Here is a 15,214-nt window from a genome sequence, read left to right on the forward strand (position 1 = left end):
TTGGACTCTAACAAGTGGCCATTAACCCTTAAAATTCCATTATTTCAAAATGAGAGGAAGCCTTATTGTTTTCTGGAATGTCCTCACTACTAAGTAATCTACTAATTACCCAGTGGAGGCTGTGTCACCACACATCCAATGTATTTGTCTTAATTTAAACAAGGAAATGGAATCCCAAATTACTCTTTCCTTTCGCTTAAAAGGAATTCTAGGTGGCTCATGAGATGGTAAAGATTAGAGCAATTAAGTAAATTAGGTCTTACCTTTCAAATGAACTTCTAATTGTCTTAAAATGTCTTAAATGTCTTAAAATGTCTAATTGTCTTAAAATGTCTCTTCCTGTCTTCTTAATACAGTGCCATATAGGGACTTCTTTTTCTGTTCTACATTTTCTTTATTTCCTTTTATACATAAATATGATGAATCAAGTCTATAAAAAAAAAGGTTGGAAAAATAAACCTATAGGACCAGAAGTAGTCCTAGATAAAAGAAATAAATATTTGAGCCTTGAATAAAAAGGAATATCTTGGTCGATAGTGGTTTTTTTTTTTTTTTTTAATATCTCTGAATGTACCCAGAGGCCAATACATAAAAATGAACTAAATGGAAATAGATGAGCATATGGATGATCTGGTGCAAAGTCAAAATTAGACAGTCATGAGAGTCTTCCTATAAAGGCTTTTTAGTAAGTGTGGCTAGTGGATATATTATTGACCTTGGCTGCTTTTGTATACCTTGTTGACTAATAAAGCTATTGGCATTGAATTGACCCAGCAGACTTTTAAGAGCTATCCCTGGGAAGTGATATAGCTGGGTTATTAACCCCTGAAAGAGAGAGAGGAGGCAGGAAGGTTACATTACTCAGAACAAATTCCATAGAACCAAAAACAATCAGGTTTGTTTAATCTGTCGCCATAAAATGGCTAGAGTTATACCCATTCTCACTGAAAACTTAGCATATGAAAAAAATTTAAATTATTATTATTTAAATATTTTAATATTTATAACAAATATAACATTTAAATTGTTTTAACTATGAATTTAATAATTTTAGAACAGCTCAAGCACATAGATGCCATATGTTATCTATTTTAATACTAGTAATTTCTTATTTCAGATATGTTCCTTCCATCACTTGGATCCATATAGAGAATATGAATAGTAAAAATTACTTATGTTGTTTCATCCCACCATAGGTGATTGAAGCTAAAGAAAATGAAAAGAAAATCAACGAGGCCCGAGAATGTTATAGACCAGTGGCAGCGAGAGCATCTCTTCTTTATTTTGTTATTAACGACCTCAGAAAAATCAACCCCATCTATCAATTCTCTCTGAAGGTAATGCTGAATAGGCTTGGAAAAAATTTAAACTTGTTTCTGGAAGTTTAGAATTTATTTTTAAGTAATTAATGTACCCAGTGAGAAGTTATGAGGATCTAGCTAGCAAAACAAAAAGCCAAAACAGCCTCATTCTCTGTTACTTTCATTTATAATTTTCAATAAAGCTTAACTATGTGATGTTATAATACATTTGTTTTTCTTCTTAAACAGAGTCTTCCAGAATTTATTGTATATAAGGGAATTCTCCTTGAGGCTCCTCTAATTTTTTTGTGAAAACGTCGGTGTCTTATAAAAAAGATTTCCTATTTTACTTTGGTATTGAGAGAGAAAGTGTGAGAACTATTTATTAAGCCATTGTTACATATAAGGCACTTTCGTAATTTGGTTCATTCTTATGCCCGAAACATCTCAATAAAGTATATTATTTTATCTCTATTTAAAAAAGGAAAACTAACATTTTTAGATGTTAAATAAATTGCCCAAGAATTTACATTTCATAATTATAAGAGCTAAGATTTGAATCTGTAACTGTTTGATTCCAAAGCCCACACTCTTTACTTTGCACCATTCTGCCTTTGGGCAATAGTCATTCATTCTGTCAGTCCATTTTTAAACAAGTAGTTGTTGAGATCAATCATGGTGCTAGATGCAGTGCTGGTCACTAAGTGTACAGTTTTGAGAAAAGCAGACGTGAGTGGTGATATATAGGGAGGGATGTGTGTGTGTGTGTGTGTGCACACGTGTATGTATAAGAGCGATTGGTACAATGTGAGAGAATAATAGAGATAGAGGGGCTGTTTTACAGAGAGCTCAGGGAAGGCCTCTCAGAAGTGACATTATAGCTGATTCCTGGAGGATAAATAGGATTTAGCTATAAAATGAGTGAAGAAAACAAGGATATGTGAGTCATGAAAGTTTGGGATTCCGGGTAGTGAATGAATTTATATGGTTGGAGGGTAATGAGTGAGGGAGGAGATGGCAAGACATGAGTCTAGAGAGGTGGGAGGCTCTAGTCACATGAGGCCCCGAGGGCCCTATCGAGATGTGGGGTTCTAGTTTGTGTGCAAAAAGAAGCCACTGAAAGGTTTTAAGTCGATGACTGATAATGATGATGAAAGACTCAGATAGAAATGAATAGACTTGTGATATGATTTGAAACTAGAATAATCAGTTCTTGGAGATGGACTGGATATGGGAAATAATGAAGAGAAGAGCCAAGAATAACTAGCACATTCTAGTGATTTGGAACTAATGTGCAAAAATTCAGAGAAGCAGACAGTTGGATTTTGGAACAACCACAATGTATAAGGAGAATAATAAAACTAAATCAGTAGTGTCAGCCCAGTTACCCAAATACCCAAACTAGACTCAGACCTTACAAGAAAAGAAAACTAAGAGTAGCCTCCTCATGAACATGGTTTCAAAACTACTTAAGGAGAGATTGGCAAATTGAATCCAGCCACATATAAAAAGCTTAACTTATATAAGCTCAAGTGGAATTTATGTCAGGAATGCAAGTTGGCTAAGCACTCAAAAATCGCACAGTGTAATTCTTCATAGTAATAGAATGGAAGAGAAAAATAACATAGTCATTTCAATGGATACAGACAAAGAAGTTGACAAATTTCAAAAATTGGTTTAAAAAAATAAAACTCTGAGCAAACTGGAAATAGACGTAACTTCTCATTGTGATAAAGGGCATCTACAAAAATCTGCAACTAACATTATACTCAATGTTGAAAAGTTGAATGTTTTTCCCTAAGATCAGGAACAAGACAAGGATGTCTGTTCGCAACACTTTTATTCAACACTGCACTGGAGGTTATAGTCAGTGCAATAATACAATACAAGACAGTTTTAAAAAAGAAGAAAAAATCTTTTTCACAGATAACCTGATCAGGTATATAGAAAATCATAAGAAATCTATAAGAAACATACTAGGACTAAGAAGTGAGTTTTTAGCCAGATTAAAGGATATAAAGACAATACAGAAAATCCATTATATTTCTATGTATGAGGAACAGGAAATTAAAATTAATAACTCAATACTATTTATATTGGCTTCCAAAGCCATGAAACTTTTAGGGATAATTCTGACAAAACAAATACACGATCTACATACTGAAAAAAATTGTCAAGAAAACTGAAGAAGGCCTAAATAAGTGGAGAGATATACTATGATTTTGATTGGGAACATTCAATATTATTCAGATGTCACATCTCTCTAAATTGATGCATAGATTCAATTCGGTCTCAAGCAAAATCAAGAAAGCTTTTTTTATTTTTAGAAATTGGTAAGCTGATTCTAAAATTTGTGTAGAAATGCAAAGGATTTAAAATAATTTTGAAAAAGAACAAATATGGAGACTTAAAGTACATAATTTCAAGACTTATTATAAACCTACCCTAACTGACCTAAAGAAAAATATATAGATCAATGGAACAGAATAGGAATTCCAGAAGTAGACCCACAAATGTATGGTTAACTGATTTTTCAGTGATGCCAAGAGAATTCAATGAGAGAAAGGATAGTTTTTGCAACAAATGGTGCTGGGACAACTGAATATCCACATGGAATAAAATGAACCTCAAATGTTACATCACACTACATACAAAATTAAAATGAATAGGTTAAGCTATAAAATTTCTAGGAGAAAATCATTGGGCTTCAGGTTAAGCAAATATTTCTTAGGATACATTAGAAAGAAAAAAACTGAAACTTACCAAATTAAAAAAATGATGGTCTTCTAAAGACATTATTAAGAAAATGAAAAGCAAGCCACAGACTAGAGAGTATTTCCAATACATATATCTAACAGAGAATTTATATCAGAATATATAGAGAACTTGTACAACTCAACAATAGGACAAACAACCCAATTAAAAAACAGATGAAAGGTTTGAACAGACGCGTCATATACTGAGACACGTGTATTGCCCATACACACATTTTTAAATGCTCAATAGTTATAAGAGAAATAAATGCACAGAGGACAGTGCGATTCAGTTGGTTAGGAAGGAGATGTGGGTAGACTTTATGGAATGACGTTAATAATAGTAGTAATGGCAGCAAACATTTAATGAACATTTACCATGTGCGAGGAACTGTTCTAAGAGCTCATATCATCCTCACAAAAATCCTGTCCTATTCTCTCTCCCCATAGATAAACCTTAAACTGTTGCCCTGCGTGTCTGGGGCTAGCTAGATATCCAGGTGACAGTTTTCACCCTTTAACAGTCACTTTAAATTCCCCCAGGCTTTCAACATGCTGTTCCACAGAGCAATCAAGCAGGCTGACAAGGTGGAAGATATGCAGGGGCGTCTCTCAATCCTGATAGAGAGCATAACCCACGCCATCTTCCTCTACACCAGCCAGGCGCTGTTTGAGAAGGACAAGCTCACCTTCCTGTCCCAGATGGCTTTTCAGGTGAGGAAACCAGTCACTGGAAAAAGTCCTCAGAACCAGTCACATATCTCCGTGTATTAGGTACTTTATTTCTGCCAAAGGGAAGCATAGACACCTGTTTTTTGGAAGCCCTTGGTGGCATGAGGAGAGTTTGAGTTTCCCTAGGGGAACCTGGGCATATGAGAACCTTCTAGTCAGTCACAGTGCATTGGTTTGGATGGGTAGGCACTGTAAGCAACCACATTAGCTGTCACCCTGAAAAACAGATCAGTGAGATCTTCTCACCTTTTCGGGTCCTCCAGACACCTTCCCAGGTACTGCCAGGGGGATTCTTCAACATTAGAATTAGGAATCCAGATCTGAGTGGTCCTAGGAGTTTCTCAGAGCCCCTTTAAAAAACAGTGAATGGATAAAAAAGAGCTCCAGGTTCCACACTCCCACATTCAGAGAGACCTACTACCCTTTTACTGTTTTCAATGTGGACTTCTGCAAAAGATTTTGTTTAAATAAAGGTGCCTATGATAAGAAAAAAACATCAAGGATCACATTTCTAGATAAAATAAGCATGTTGTCCTATTATTAGTTCTTTTGCTGTATAACTTTTTCTGTCAATCCAGAGCTTGATAAAAGATGTCTTATCTATTTTGTGTCCTCCAAAATGCCTCACCCAAAGAAGGCATTTTATAAATACTTGCTGTTAATAATGATAAACTATCCATATTTTTAGTATTTGTATTTGTATTTATTCGGGTATAGGCATTTTATAATGTATGTGATAAACAGGAACAAAGCATTATAAAACAAAATTTTTGTTTTAATTTTTTTCCATTTTATTGCAATATAATCTATATATAACATTATATTAGTCCAAGGTATACGGTATAATGATTTCATATATGTATATATTATGAAATGATTACCATAATAAATTTAGTTAACATTTTTCCTCTCACATAGTTACATTTTTTTATGTGATGAGAACTTTTAAGATTTATTCTCTTAGGAACTTTTGAATACACAATAGTGTTGTTAACTGTATTCACCATTCTGTAAATGGCATCCCCAGGACTTACATATCTTATAACTGGAAGTCTGACTTTTAATCACCTTTACCCATTTCACCCACCCCCAACTCCTGCTTCTAGCAACCACCAGTGTGTTCTTCGTATCTATGAGTTCACATATAAGGGAGATCATAGAGTTTTTATCTGTCTGACTTAGCGTAATGCCCTCCAGGTCCATCCATGTTGTTGCAAATGGCAGGATTTCCTTTTTTATGGTTGAATCATAACATATATATACAGGTGTGTGTGTGTGTGTGTGTGTGTGTGTGTGTGTATGCCTCACATTTGCTTTATTCATTTATCCATCCATGAACACTTAAGGTTGTTTTCATGTCTTGGCTATTGTAAATAATGCTGCAATAAACATGGGAATGCAGATATCTTTTTGAGATAGTGATTTCATTTCCTTGGGATATATACCCAGAAGTGGAATTGCTGGACCCTAAGGTAGTTCCACCTTTAATTTTTTGAGGAACTGCAATACTCTTTTCCATAGCAGCTGCACCAATTTATATTTGCACCAACAGTGCCAACAAGGGTTCCTTTTTCTCTACACCTCGCCAGCATTTGTCATCTCTTATATTTTTGCTAATAGCCATACTAACAGGTGTGAAGTGATATCTCATTGTGGTTTTGATTTACATTTCTCTGATAATGAGTGATACTGAGCACCTTTTATGTATCTTTTGGCCATTTGTATATCTTCTTTGGAAAAATGTCTATTCAGTTTCTCTGCCCATTTTTTAACAGGATTATTTGGGGGGTTTTTTTGCTGTAATTTGTGTTTATATATATTACTCATGAATTATAATGGATCAGGAATGATAACACATGACATGCACACATGCATGCATATTTATTTAAAATTTCCCCTTAGAAGCTGTAAATTATAATCATCTCAAATCTTAACAATCTACACAAATCAAAGCTTCATATATATGTGGACAGTTTCTTGTTTGTTGAAATAAATTAAGTTGAATTAAGAAAAATTAATTACCTAATATAATATTTTAATGCATGTTGTCACCCCAATGCATTTTTAAAATATCTAGAATTTAAAAATAGCTTTAAAGTCAAACATTTTACATGTTTAATTTATAAGGCATTATAGGTTTTATGTGGAAATTAGGAATATTTCATTTGTGCCCCCCCCCAAATATTCTATGGATTTCTTATCAGTTCTATAATCAGAGTGTCTTAGTTTTTTTAAATTCATGATGTGTTGTTTAGCAAACAATAATTTCAAGTCTTTCTCAATATACTCTCAAATATAAGAAAAATCTTTCAGACATCTAGAGTATTGGGTATAATTTATATACCACAACTAACTTATAATACTAGTTCTATCTTCTATTTAGTGATTCAGTCCAATGTTTTCTAAGACTTTCTTAATTTGTATAGCAAATTTTAAGACAAGTTTGATTTAATAGCAGTATACTAAATATGAAAGCATATTTCGAATATATTGCTAATAGGCATAAGTGTTAAAATTGTAATTATTTCCTATTTGATTATTTGCTATTATTTGCTATTAGATTTCTGATCAAAGTTTTGAGATCATGGGCATAATCTAATATTCCTTACTTCAACTATAGCACAGATATATTTCTATAGACGTTTTCAGAAGACTTGGTTCTACCTATTCAATCATATTTATTAAGTGGTGACTGCTTCCTGTATCGTGTTTTTGATGTAAACCAAATGACCCTTTTCAATTTCGTGTACTCTCAAGATTTTATTGAGAAAGAAAGAGATAGACCCTGTGGAGTTGGATTTCCTGCTTCGGTTCACTGTCGAACACACTTACCTGAGTCCTGTCGACTTTCTAACTACTCAGTCATGGAGCGCTATTAAGGTATGTTAGGAACACGATCTTTCAATTTCTAAATTTTATTTAAAATCTCAGTTCTCTCAAATGTGGGAATGTAGTTTAAAAAATACAGGTGATATACAGCATTTCAGTTGTAGAAATATGCTATATAATGTGATAGTCTTTACTTAATCTTATTACTAAATCGACTAATTTATTTTGCTCTTTTTTTAAAACTTATTTTTTAATTATAGTTGATATACAATAGTGTATTCTTTTCAAGTGTACAATTAAATTGATTGATTTCTTATTTGGAAGTAAAGGAACTATTGACCTATTTATGGGCAAAAGTTGTTAATAAATATGTGTAGTCTTCGGGGCTTTTGACAAAGTCAAGGAATATAAATGAATATTTTTTCAATTTACCTGAATCCAACTTCCTTATGTAGTTTTCTTTTTTATAATATTTCTTCACTTTTTCATAGTTTTGTTAATTATACAATAATGCAGTAGTTTATTATCACTGTAAAAATGTTTAAGCAGAACAGAATGCTGTAGAGAAAGAAACGATAGTATTTTTCAACCCCAATTATCAATACTGCTTTTATTTTTCTGTCAGAAGATCCTATTATTAAGAGCTTATTTTGGATATTACCTCCTTTTTGGAGGTGAATGGGAGTGGGGGCCAAATAAAAAGGGTAAAAGGGGTCAAATATATGATGATGGAAGGAAATTAGACTTTGGGTGGTGAGCACACAATGGAATATATAGATGTGCACCTGAAACTTATATATGGTTGTTAACCAATGTTACCCCCAATAAATTGAATTTTTTTATAGAGCTTATTCTTCCACACTTGCTATACAAATTTTGGAATTCCTCGAAGAGGCTCATCATATGCTAAGCTTTGCCCGACTTTTTTTTCTAAGAAGGGACCATTTCTATGCATTGAAAGTAACTATATTATCCCTTATATTACAGTATGTTTAGATTTTTATTTTTTTAATAGAATTTTTAATTAGAATTTATTTAGAATTGTACTTTAGAATTATAAATTCAATCGTGTATCAGTCAGGGTCTCAGCAGAAAACAAATGGCACATTCAAAGGGGTGATTAAAAAAAAGTTACGGAGAGTAGAGTATAATTTTCATAGTATGGGAAGAAGGATAAGGGAATCAACCAGGGGTGGCGAAGAAAAAAAGGAGGAAAAGGAGCAGTTACTAAAATGACTGAGAAATGAAGTTATGGGGAGACAGCCTCCGGGAGCTGTGGCATTTTGGGGGGAACATAGTCACTGCCACACTGTATCACAATAGGGAAACAGCTGGGGAGAAAATACCCCGGCCTCTCTCTTCCATAGCCCTCCAGTCTCTCGCTAGTGCCTCCTGTTGGCCAAACCCAACCAGGCCAGAGAACCAGGGAGCTTAGTGCAAGTAATTCCTAGAGATTACCCTCTTAGCAGGGCAGAAGAGGGGTATAGAGCAAATTTGGAGAAGAAATGAAGAGTATCCGGCGCAACTTGTTTACATAGGATTTGATGCATTCACAAGTCTTTATCTCATATGCTGAGCTATCATACACACCATTCCTATCTATTCCCCCGTGTGTTACAGGCAGTAGCCCTTATGGATGAATTTCGAGGCTTAGACCGAGATGTTGAAGGATCTGCCAAGCAGTGGAGGAAGTGGGTAGAATCCGAGTGTCCAGAAAAAGAAAAGTTACCGCAAGAATGGAAGAAGAAAAATTTAATACAGAAGCTGATTCTTTTGAGAGCAATGCGCCCTGACAGAGTAACATATGCTCTCAGGTGAGGAAATGCAGGTTAACCTGGTCTTAAGGACTGGTAGAATCTGGTGAAGGCATTTATAGTTCATCTTGATTAGAAGCAGTTCTGCTGAAATTTTGATATCGTAATCACTACTGTTGTTAAAATTTGCTAAACATGAGACAGAGTCTGTCTATAGACAGACTCAGGACATCCTTCTTGAAAAGCTTATTTATTTTTTTAAAATACTTCAGGTATACAGTACAATGGTTAGACATTTTTATAATTTGTGAAGTGATCCCCCCAATTACTCTAGCAGCCATCGGGCACCACACACAACCATGACAATAATATTGACTGTATACCCCATGCTGTAATCTAAAAGTGTGTTTCATGGTGCAGTGGTTAGCACTCTGGACTCTGAAAAGCTTATTTCTGAAATCTGCTGTGGAAACAGGGAACCGATGGAAGTATTCTAAGAAGAGAGATGGCTGTCAGCAGAGTTCAGAGGCCAGGAACATGCATTATCCAAGTGTAATTTCCGTTGCCTTTATTCAGAGGTAGCATTTTGGCTCCAGTGATTTTGCATGTCAAACAAAAATGAATTCCTTTCGTGGAGACACTCATAGCCCCATAACTTTACAACCAATGCCATTTAAGACCAGAAAGCCCTGTCTCCATCTTGGTTTGCATGTCCTTTTTCTTTGGCCTTTTGGCTTCTAAATGGTAATATGCTGCTTAATTCACACAAGTCGTGTTCTAATTTGAATTCACCAACGAAAGAATTCTCAGCCTCCTTCCCTATAGTGATCCTCTTTCTTCAATAGTGTTCACGTGTTTCAGGTTTTTTCCTCGGCTTTGTCTAGTTCAGCCAATTTTCCTTTTGCAGACGCCTCTGCCGAACCCTACTTTACAAGTTAATTCTGCTTAGTACTACTTACTTTCTGCTAAATCTGGTGCTGCTGGAAAATAATCCCTGCTTAATTGAGCTTCCCTGTGTTAGAAACACCCCAAAAAGCATTTGTATATTCATGAGAAGCCCAGCAGGCTGGAAAATTGCACTGTGGCAAATCTAATGAACTGTTAATAAGTAATGGGGGGTCTGGTAGGGGATTTGGGGGATACAGAGCCATATGCAGGCAGCTGATGGTACTTGGGGGTATTCTCAGTAGTCCCCCAATATGGAATAGAGGCTTCTGATTTTCAAAACTTCAAAAGCAGAGAGCGCTTTCACGGAGACTACTGCACGAATCTAGTTGGATTCATATTGTCATTCTAACAAAAGATCTCATGTTCAAAACACGGTTTTCTTCCTTCCTGTGCCTGTGGTTTAAGCTGATCCAAGTTGTGACACTTTTCAAGGTCAAAAGCCCCGACCATTCTTTTTGCATTATTCTTTTTCATAGGAATTTCGTGGAGGAAAAACTGGGTGCAAAATATGTGGAGAGGACCAGATTGGACTTAGTTAAAGCATTTGAAGAAAGCAGCCCTGCCACCCCCGTGTTCTTCATCCTGTCCCCAGGGGTGGATGCCCTCAAAGACCTAGAGATCCTTGGTGAGCGGCCAGGAGGCTTGCCGGCCTGCCCTCCCACCTTCCTTCTCACCCAGTGCCCACCCACCCTTCCTTTCAGTTCACAGTTATCTTAGTTTCTTTTTTTTCCCCCCTCTTTTATTAGAGATTGAGTGTATGGAAAATGTAAGGCTAATAACACTGTAGTCTGAAGAAATGTTCAAACAGCACATTCCTCTGGTTGGCATAATGCAAGTTTCTTTTGTACTGTTTTCTACCTTTTGACTATATGAGGGCCAGAGGGCAATTTTCTCCATGCTCGTGTAATCTTGTGCCCCCTGTGACTAAATAATGGTCATTAGAGCAAGTCTATTCGATTGTGCAAGGTACTGTCGCTTTGTGCTTTGGATTACTATTCCCCACGGCCTGCGCAGGGAATACCAGGTTAATAGAGCTGTGACCTGACTGTGCTCAATTCAAGCGCGGCCTCACAGGTGAGAGGCTCCTGCGTTTACCCAATGAGCCGATCTCTTCACAAAATGATGTGATATCTACCACATGTTGCTCTTTTTTTTATGAGGGAAATGCGTTGCTCCTCCTGCAAGAGTTTATAAAGCTCAGTAACAATGCTTGCCATCGATCAAAATGTCAAAAGCTTCATTACCATAAAGCCAGAGGAACTGATTTTCGCAGGCTTGGTTTTGAGCTGTTGGGAGCTCAAAACGCTGCCTGTTGAAACACAAAGGTTTAGTTTAGATCCTTTGGGAAAGTGACCTAGAAGGTAGGAGTGGTAACCACAGGTGGACGCTGCACCACAGAATTCCAGATTCTTCTCACCTCTCTCTGATTCACTTTTTCTCTCACTGTGCTGTGTCCTCCCACAGGCAAAAGACTTGGGTTTACAATTGACTCGGGAAAATTCCACAATGTGTCTTTAGGACAAGGTCAGGAGACGGTGGCAGAAATGGCACTGGAGAACGCTTCCAAAGGAGGGCACTGGGTCCTACTCCAAGTGAGTGTTACGTTTTCATGGAAAACGCTGGGAAGGAACACAAGGGGCTGCCCGGCGTAACAGGAATGAGCCTTTCACACGACGCCTGGTGATTTGGGGAGTCCTGTGGGTTCTCTCAGCAAGAATGACACTGCCTAAGGTGATAAGGGGCTCTGCTGACAAGGATGGCTATCAACTTTTGAGGGATTTCCTAGTCATTGTGATTTAAAATTAACAATATTACAGAGAACCCCATCACTCTCCTGACTTAAGAGATATCTGGAACACTCCAGTAGTGCTTGAAGACAAACAGGCTTGTGTAAATGGCCAGCACTGCTGTCTTAATCTCTCTCATTTGCATCAGTCCTTCAAGGTCACAGAGCGGTTTTTTTATACTACGTCCTACAACTCTAACTGCCTCTAACTAGCTGTGTAACATTTCCTTTGTTTGTAAATTAAGGAGATTAAACAACCCCTTCATCCCTTTTCGGGCTAGCATTATCTGGGTCTCTGATTCTATAACCCAGTGGCCTCGGGTGGCTCCTGTGGCTAGGGATTCTAGGAAGAGCCCAGGAACCAGTGGAGCCCAGCCCAGCCTTAGGGGGCACCTAGGAGTCACACTGACTGACTCCTACTACAGGAAGGCATGCCAGCTGTCTCAGCAGGTCTGGCAATGGCCATTTGATTTACAGCACAGTGAGCCCAAAGGTTCAGGTTAGATATTGTCATCCCCATTACAAAGATAAGTCAGGCAAGCCTCACAGTGGTGTGGAGAGCCTCAAGGCCAAGAGCTGGAAAGTGGCAGAGGAAGCGATACTTGAGTCCAGGTCTGTTTGGCAGCAAGTGACATTCTTTCCACTAGTCCCTGCTGCCACACTCATGCAAAGATATGACACTGGCCTCCCTTAGTATCCAGGATTGATGCATTTTGCATTTCTGCTAGAAATAAAATTGGATTCATGAGGAAGCTGCCCATAGTCCAAGCAGAACATAACCTTCTGGGAGAGTAATTACCTTCTGCTCATATTAGATCTTAATAGAGACCTCTGGAAGGGGACGTGGGATGGCACGTCCTTTTCTGAGGCTCACAGAATCAGGTGGGTATCAGTGGTGGTTTGTTTTTTTTCAGAGACAGCAGTTGTTGCTCAGTTGAGTAGATGCTGAAATCTTCCCACAAAAGAAAGCGTTCTTCGAGCGTTCTCATGCGTCCAGCGACTCAGACTGGCGAGAACCTAGGAGGGGTATAGTTATCCTCAAAAGAACATAGTATTCAAAAGAAAATGTTTCTGTTATTTTTATATCTATGCTAAGCTACCGCTTGCCAAGAAAAATGCAAGTTGTAAGTTCCACCATTTAAAAAAAATCTCGAAAGATCTAATTTTGTGAAGGATGCGCATTTGGCTATCTATCCTAGATCTTGGATTTCTGTTCTTAGTCAGCTAGTAGCTTAGAATGTAACTGTTTCTCTGTTCCTCTCCACTCACCTCCATCCACCCACACGAAGAATGGGGAGAAGAGACTGTCCCAGGCTTTTGGCTGTCCCAGCTCCTGGAGGTTTCTAGTAGCCCTTTGAGAGAAAGTTAAAAGAGAAGCAAAACTTTGAAGAAAGAAACCAGCTTAATGGGAACTTGTTATATTGTTTGTAATTTCTATTAAATTATTTCAAGGTAGGCCTATGATATGTACGCACATGTTAATAAATTCTGAACCAAACTCTACAGTGGTCAATTACTATGATCAGATACAGCCCCTCTAGGGATGTTTAGCTAGCATTTTACCAAAAGCCCACACTCCACAGAAAACTATTAGAAAGGGGGAAGTCTGGCAGCTACCTTTATCTCGGATCCATACCAGATGGCTTGTGAATTAACATCATGGATTTTAAAAATCATTTTTCATGGGCAAAATGGGTGGTTTTCAAATATGTGGATTGGCTAAAAATGTTGCACAGGCCTCGCTGCCTTCGGACAAATAGGCAGGAGAATCGAGCCAGTCCCACAGCCAGTATCCTCAAGAGTGGCTCCAAGGCTGGATCCAAAATGTGCCTGTGATCAGGAATGGCTCACTCAGATTTTTCTGTCCTCTGACTCCAAAGTCTCTGCCTAGAATACGTTCACATTTGTTTCAAGTAATTGTTCAAGTGAAATATTGTTGTAGGCCAGAAGGGAGAATTAGGACATAGTTGAGCATGCAAAACAGGTTTGGTTATTTTTGTTTGTTTCTGCTTGATCGTATGAGTGGCACAATTAGGTGCGAGACGTTCTCTCATTATAATCTTGTAGCAGATATATAGAGGGGAAAACTTAGAGTCCTTACCTACTGCATAAATTTGTTAGGGTTGCTATACCAAAGTATCACAGATCGGGTGGCTTAATCAACAGAATTTAATTTCTTATAGTTCTGGGGGCTAGAAGACTGAGATCAAGGCGTCAGAGTTGGTTTCTTCTGAGGTGTCTCTCTTTGACTTCTAGATGCTTGTTTTCTCCCTGTGTGTCTTCACGTGGTCTTCCGTGTGCATGCGTGCATGTATGTGTGTGTCTGTGTCCTAATCTCTTCTTATAAGGACACCAGTCGGATTAAGGCCCACTCTAATGACTGTATTTAGCCTTATTTACCTCTTTAAAGATCCTGTTCCAAAGACAGGCACGTTCTGAGGTACCGTGGGTTAGAACTTTAATACAGTTTTGGGGGACACAATTCAGTCCATGACATCCACCAATGTTCAGTATTTGCCAAGGGTAAAAAAAAGCCTAATATTGTGAACAACTGAATTGGCATAGGTCTTTTTACAACAGAACCGTTTCAAAGAAGATACCTACATTACTATTCCCATCCCTGTTTGCTTCCCTTCTCAGTATTTTTGTAGCTGTTGTAATCGTAAATGTTTTTCTTTGTTGGAAATAAAGACATAGCCCTGGGAGTGATGTTTCAATCACTTTACCAAGGACTTCTCCAAAGCCAAGGAGTATGTGAGGTATGGCCTTTATACTTCTCTCCCAGCACCAACTACCAAGTTGCACTCTCTGGGTGTTTAGTATTAGAGGAGCAAATTTGTGAATCATAAAACTGAAAATTGAGGAGTGATAGTGGTGACATTTGTTTTTTTGTGTGATTTCTGACAGCTCTTGGGTTTAAGAAAAATAACATGGTGGGAATACACAGAACATCTTAACAAAGATTGATTGCTTTCTTTTTCAGCTAACTTTTCATCCCTCACATCCTTTCGAGCCCATATTCTAATTAGTAAGAGTTTGAGTAGAGGTTTTCATCAGAAACAATGAAGTGGGTAATCTGGTACATTTCTGACCTTTAGTTTTTATACTTGA

The 15,214-nt window shown here is 37.3% G+C and overlaps 1 protein-coding gene across 1 annotated transcript in view; it reads left to right on the top strand.

Moving 5' to 3' along the window:
- The window catches only part of DNAH11 (dynein axonemal heavy chain 11), a 270,126-nt gene that overhangs the window by 226,985 nt on the left and 27,927 nt on the right, over positions 1 to 15,214 (top strand). The window contains 6 exon segments of the mRNA XM_025046892.1: positions 1,197 to 1,337; positions 4,598 to 4,768; positions 7,544 to 7,666; positions 9,236 to 9,429; positions 10,794 to 10,942; positions 11,782 to 11,909. Coding sequence (XP_024902660.1) covers positions 1,197 to 1,337; positions 4,598 to 4,768; positions 7,544 to 7,666; positions 9,236 to 9,429; positions 10,794 to 10,942; positions 11,782 to 11,909 — 906 coding nt within the window.

This window comes from Pteropus alecto, unplaced genomic scaffold (genome assembly GCF_000325575.1).
Source record: "Pteropus alecto unplaced genomic scaffold, ASM32557v1 scaffold21, whole genome shotgun sequence".
In the NCBI taxonomy this organism is placed as follows: domain Eukaryota; kingdom Metazoa; phylum Chordata; class Mammalia; order Chiroptera; family Pteropodidae; genus Pteropus; species Pteropus alecto.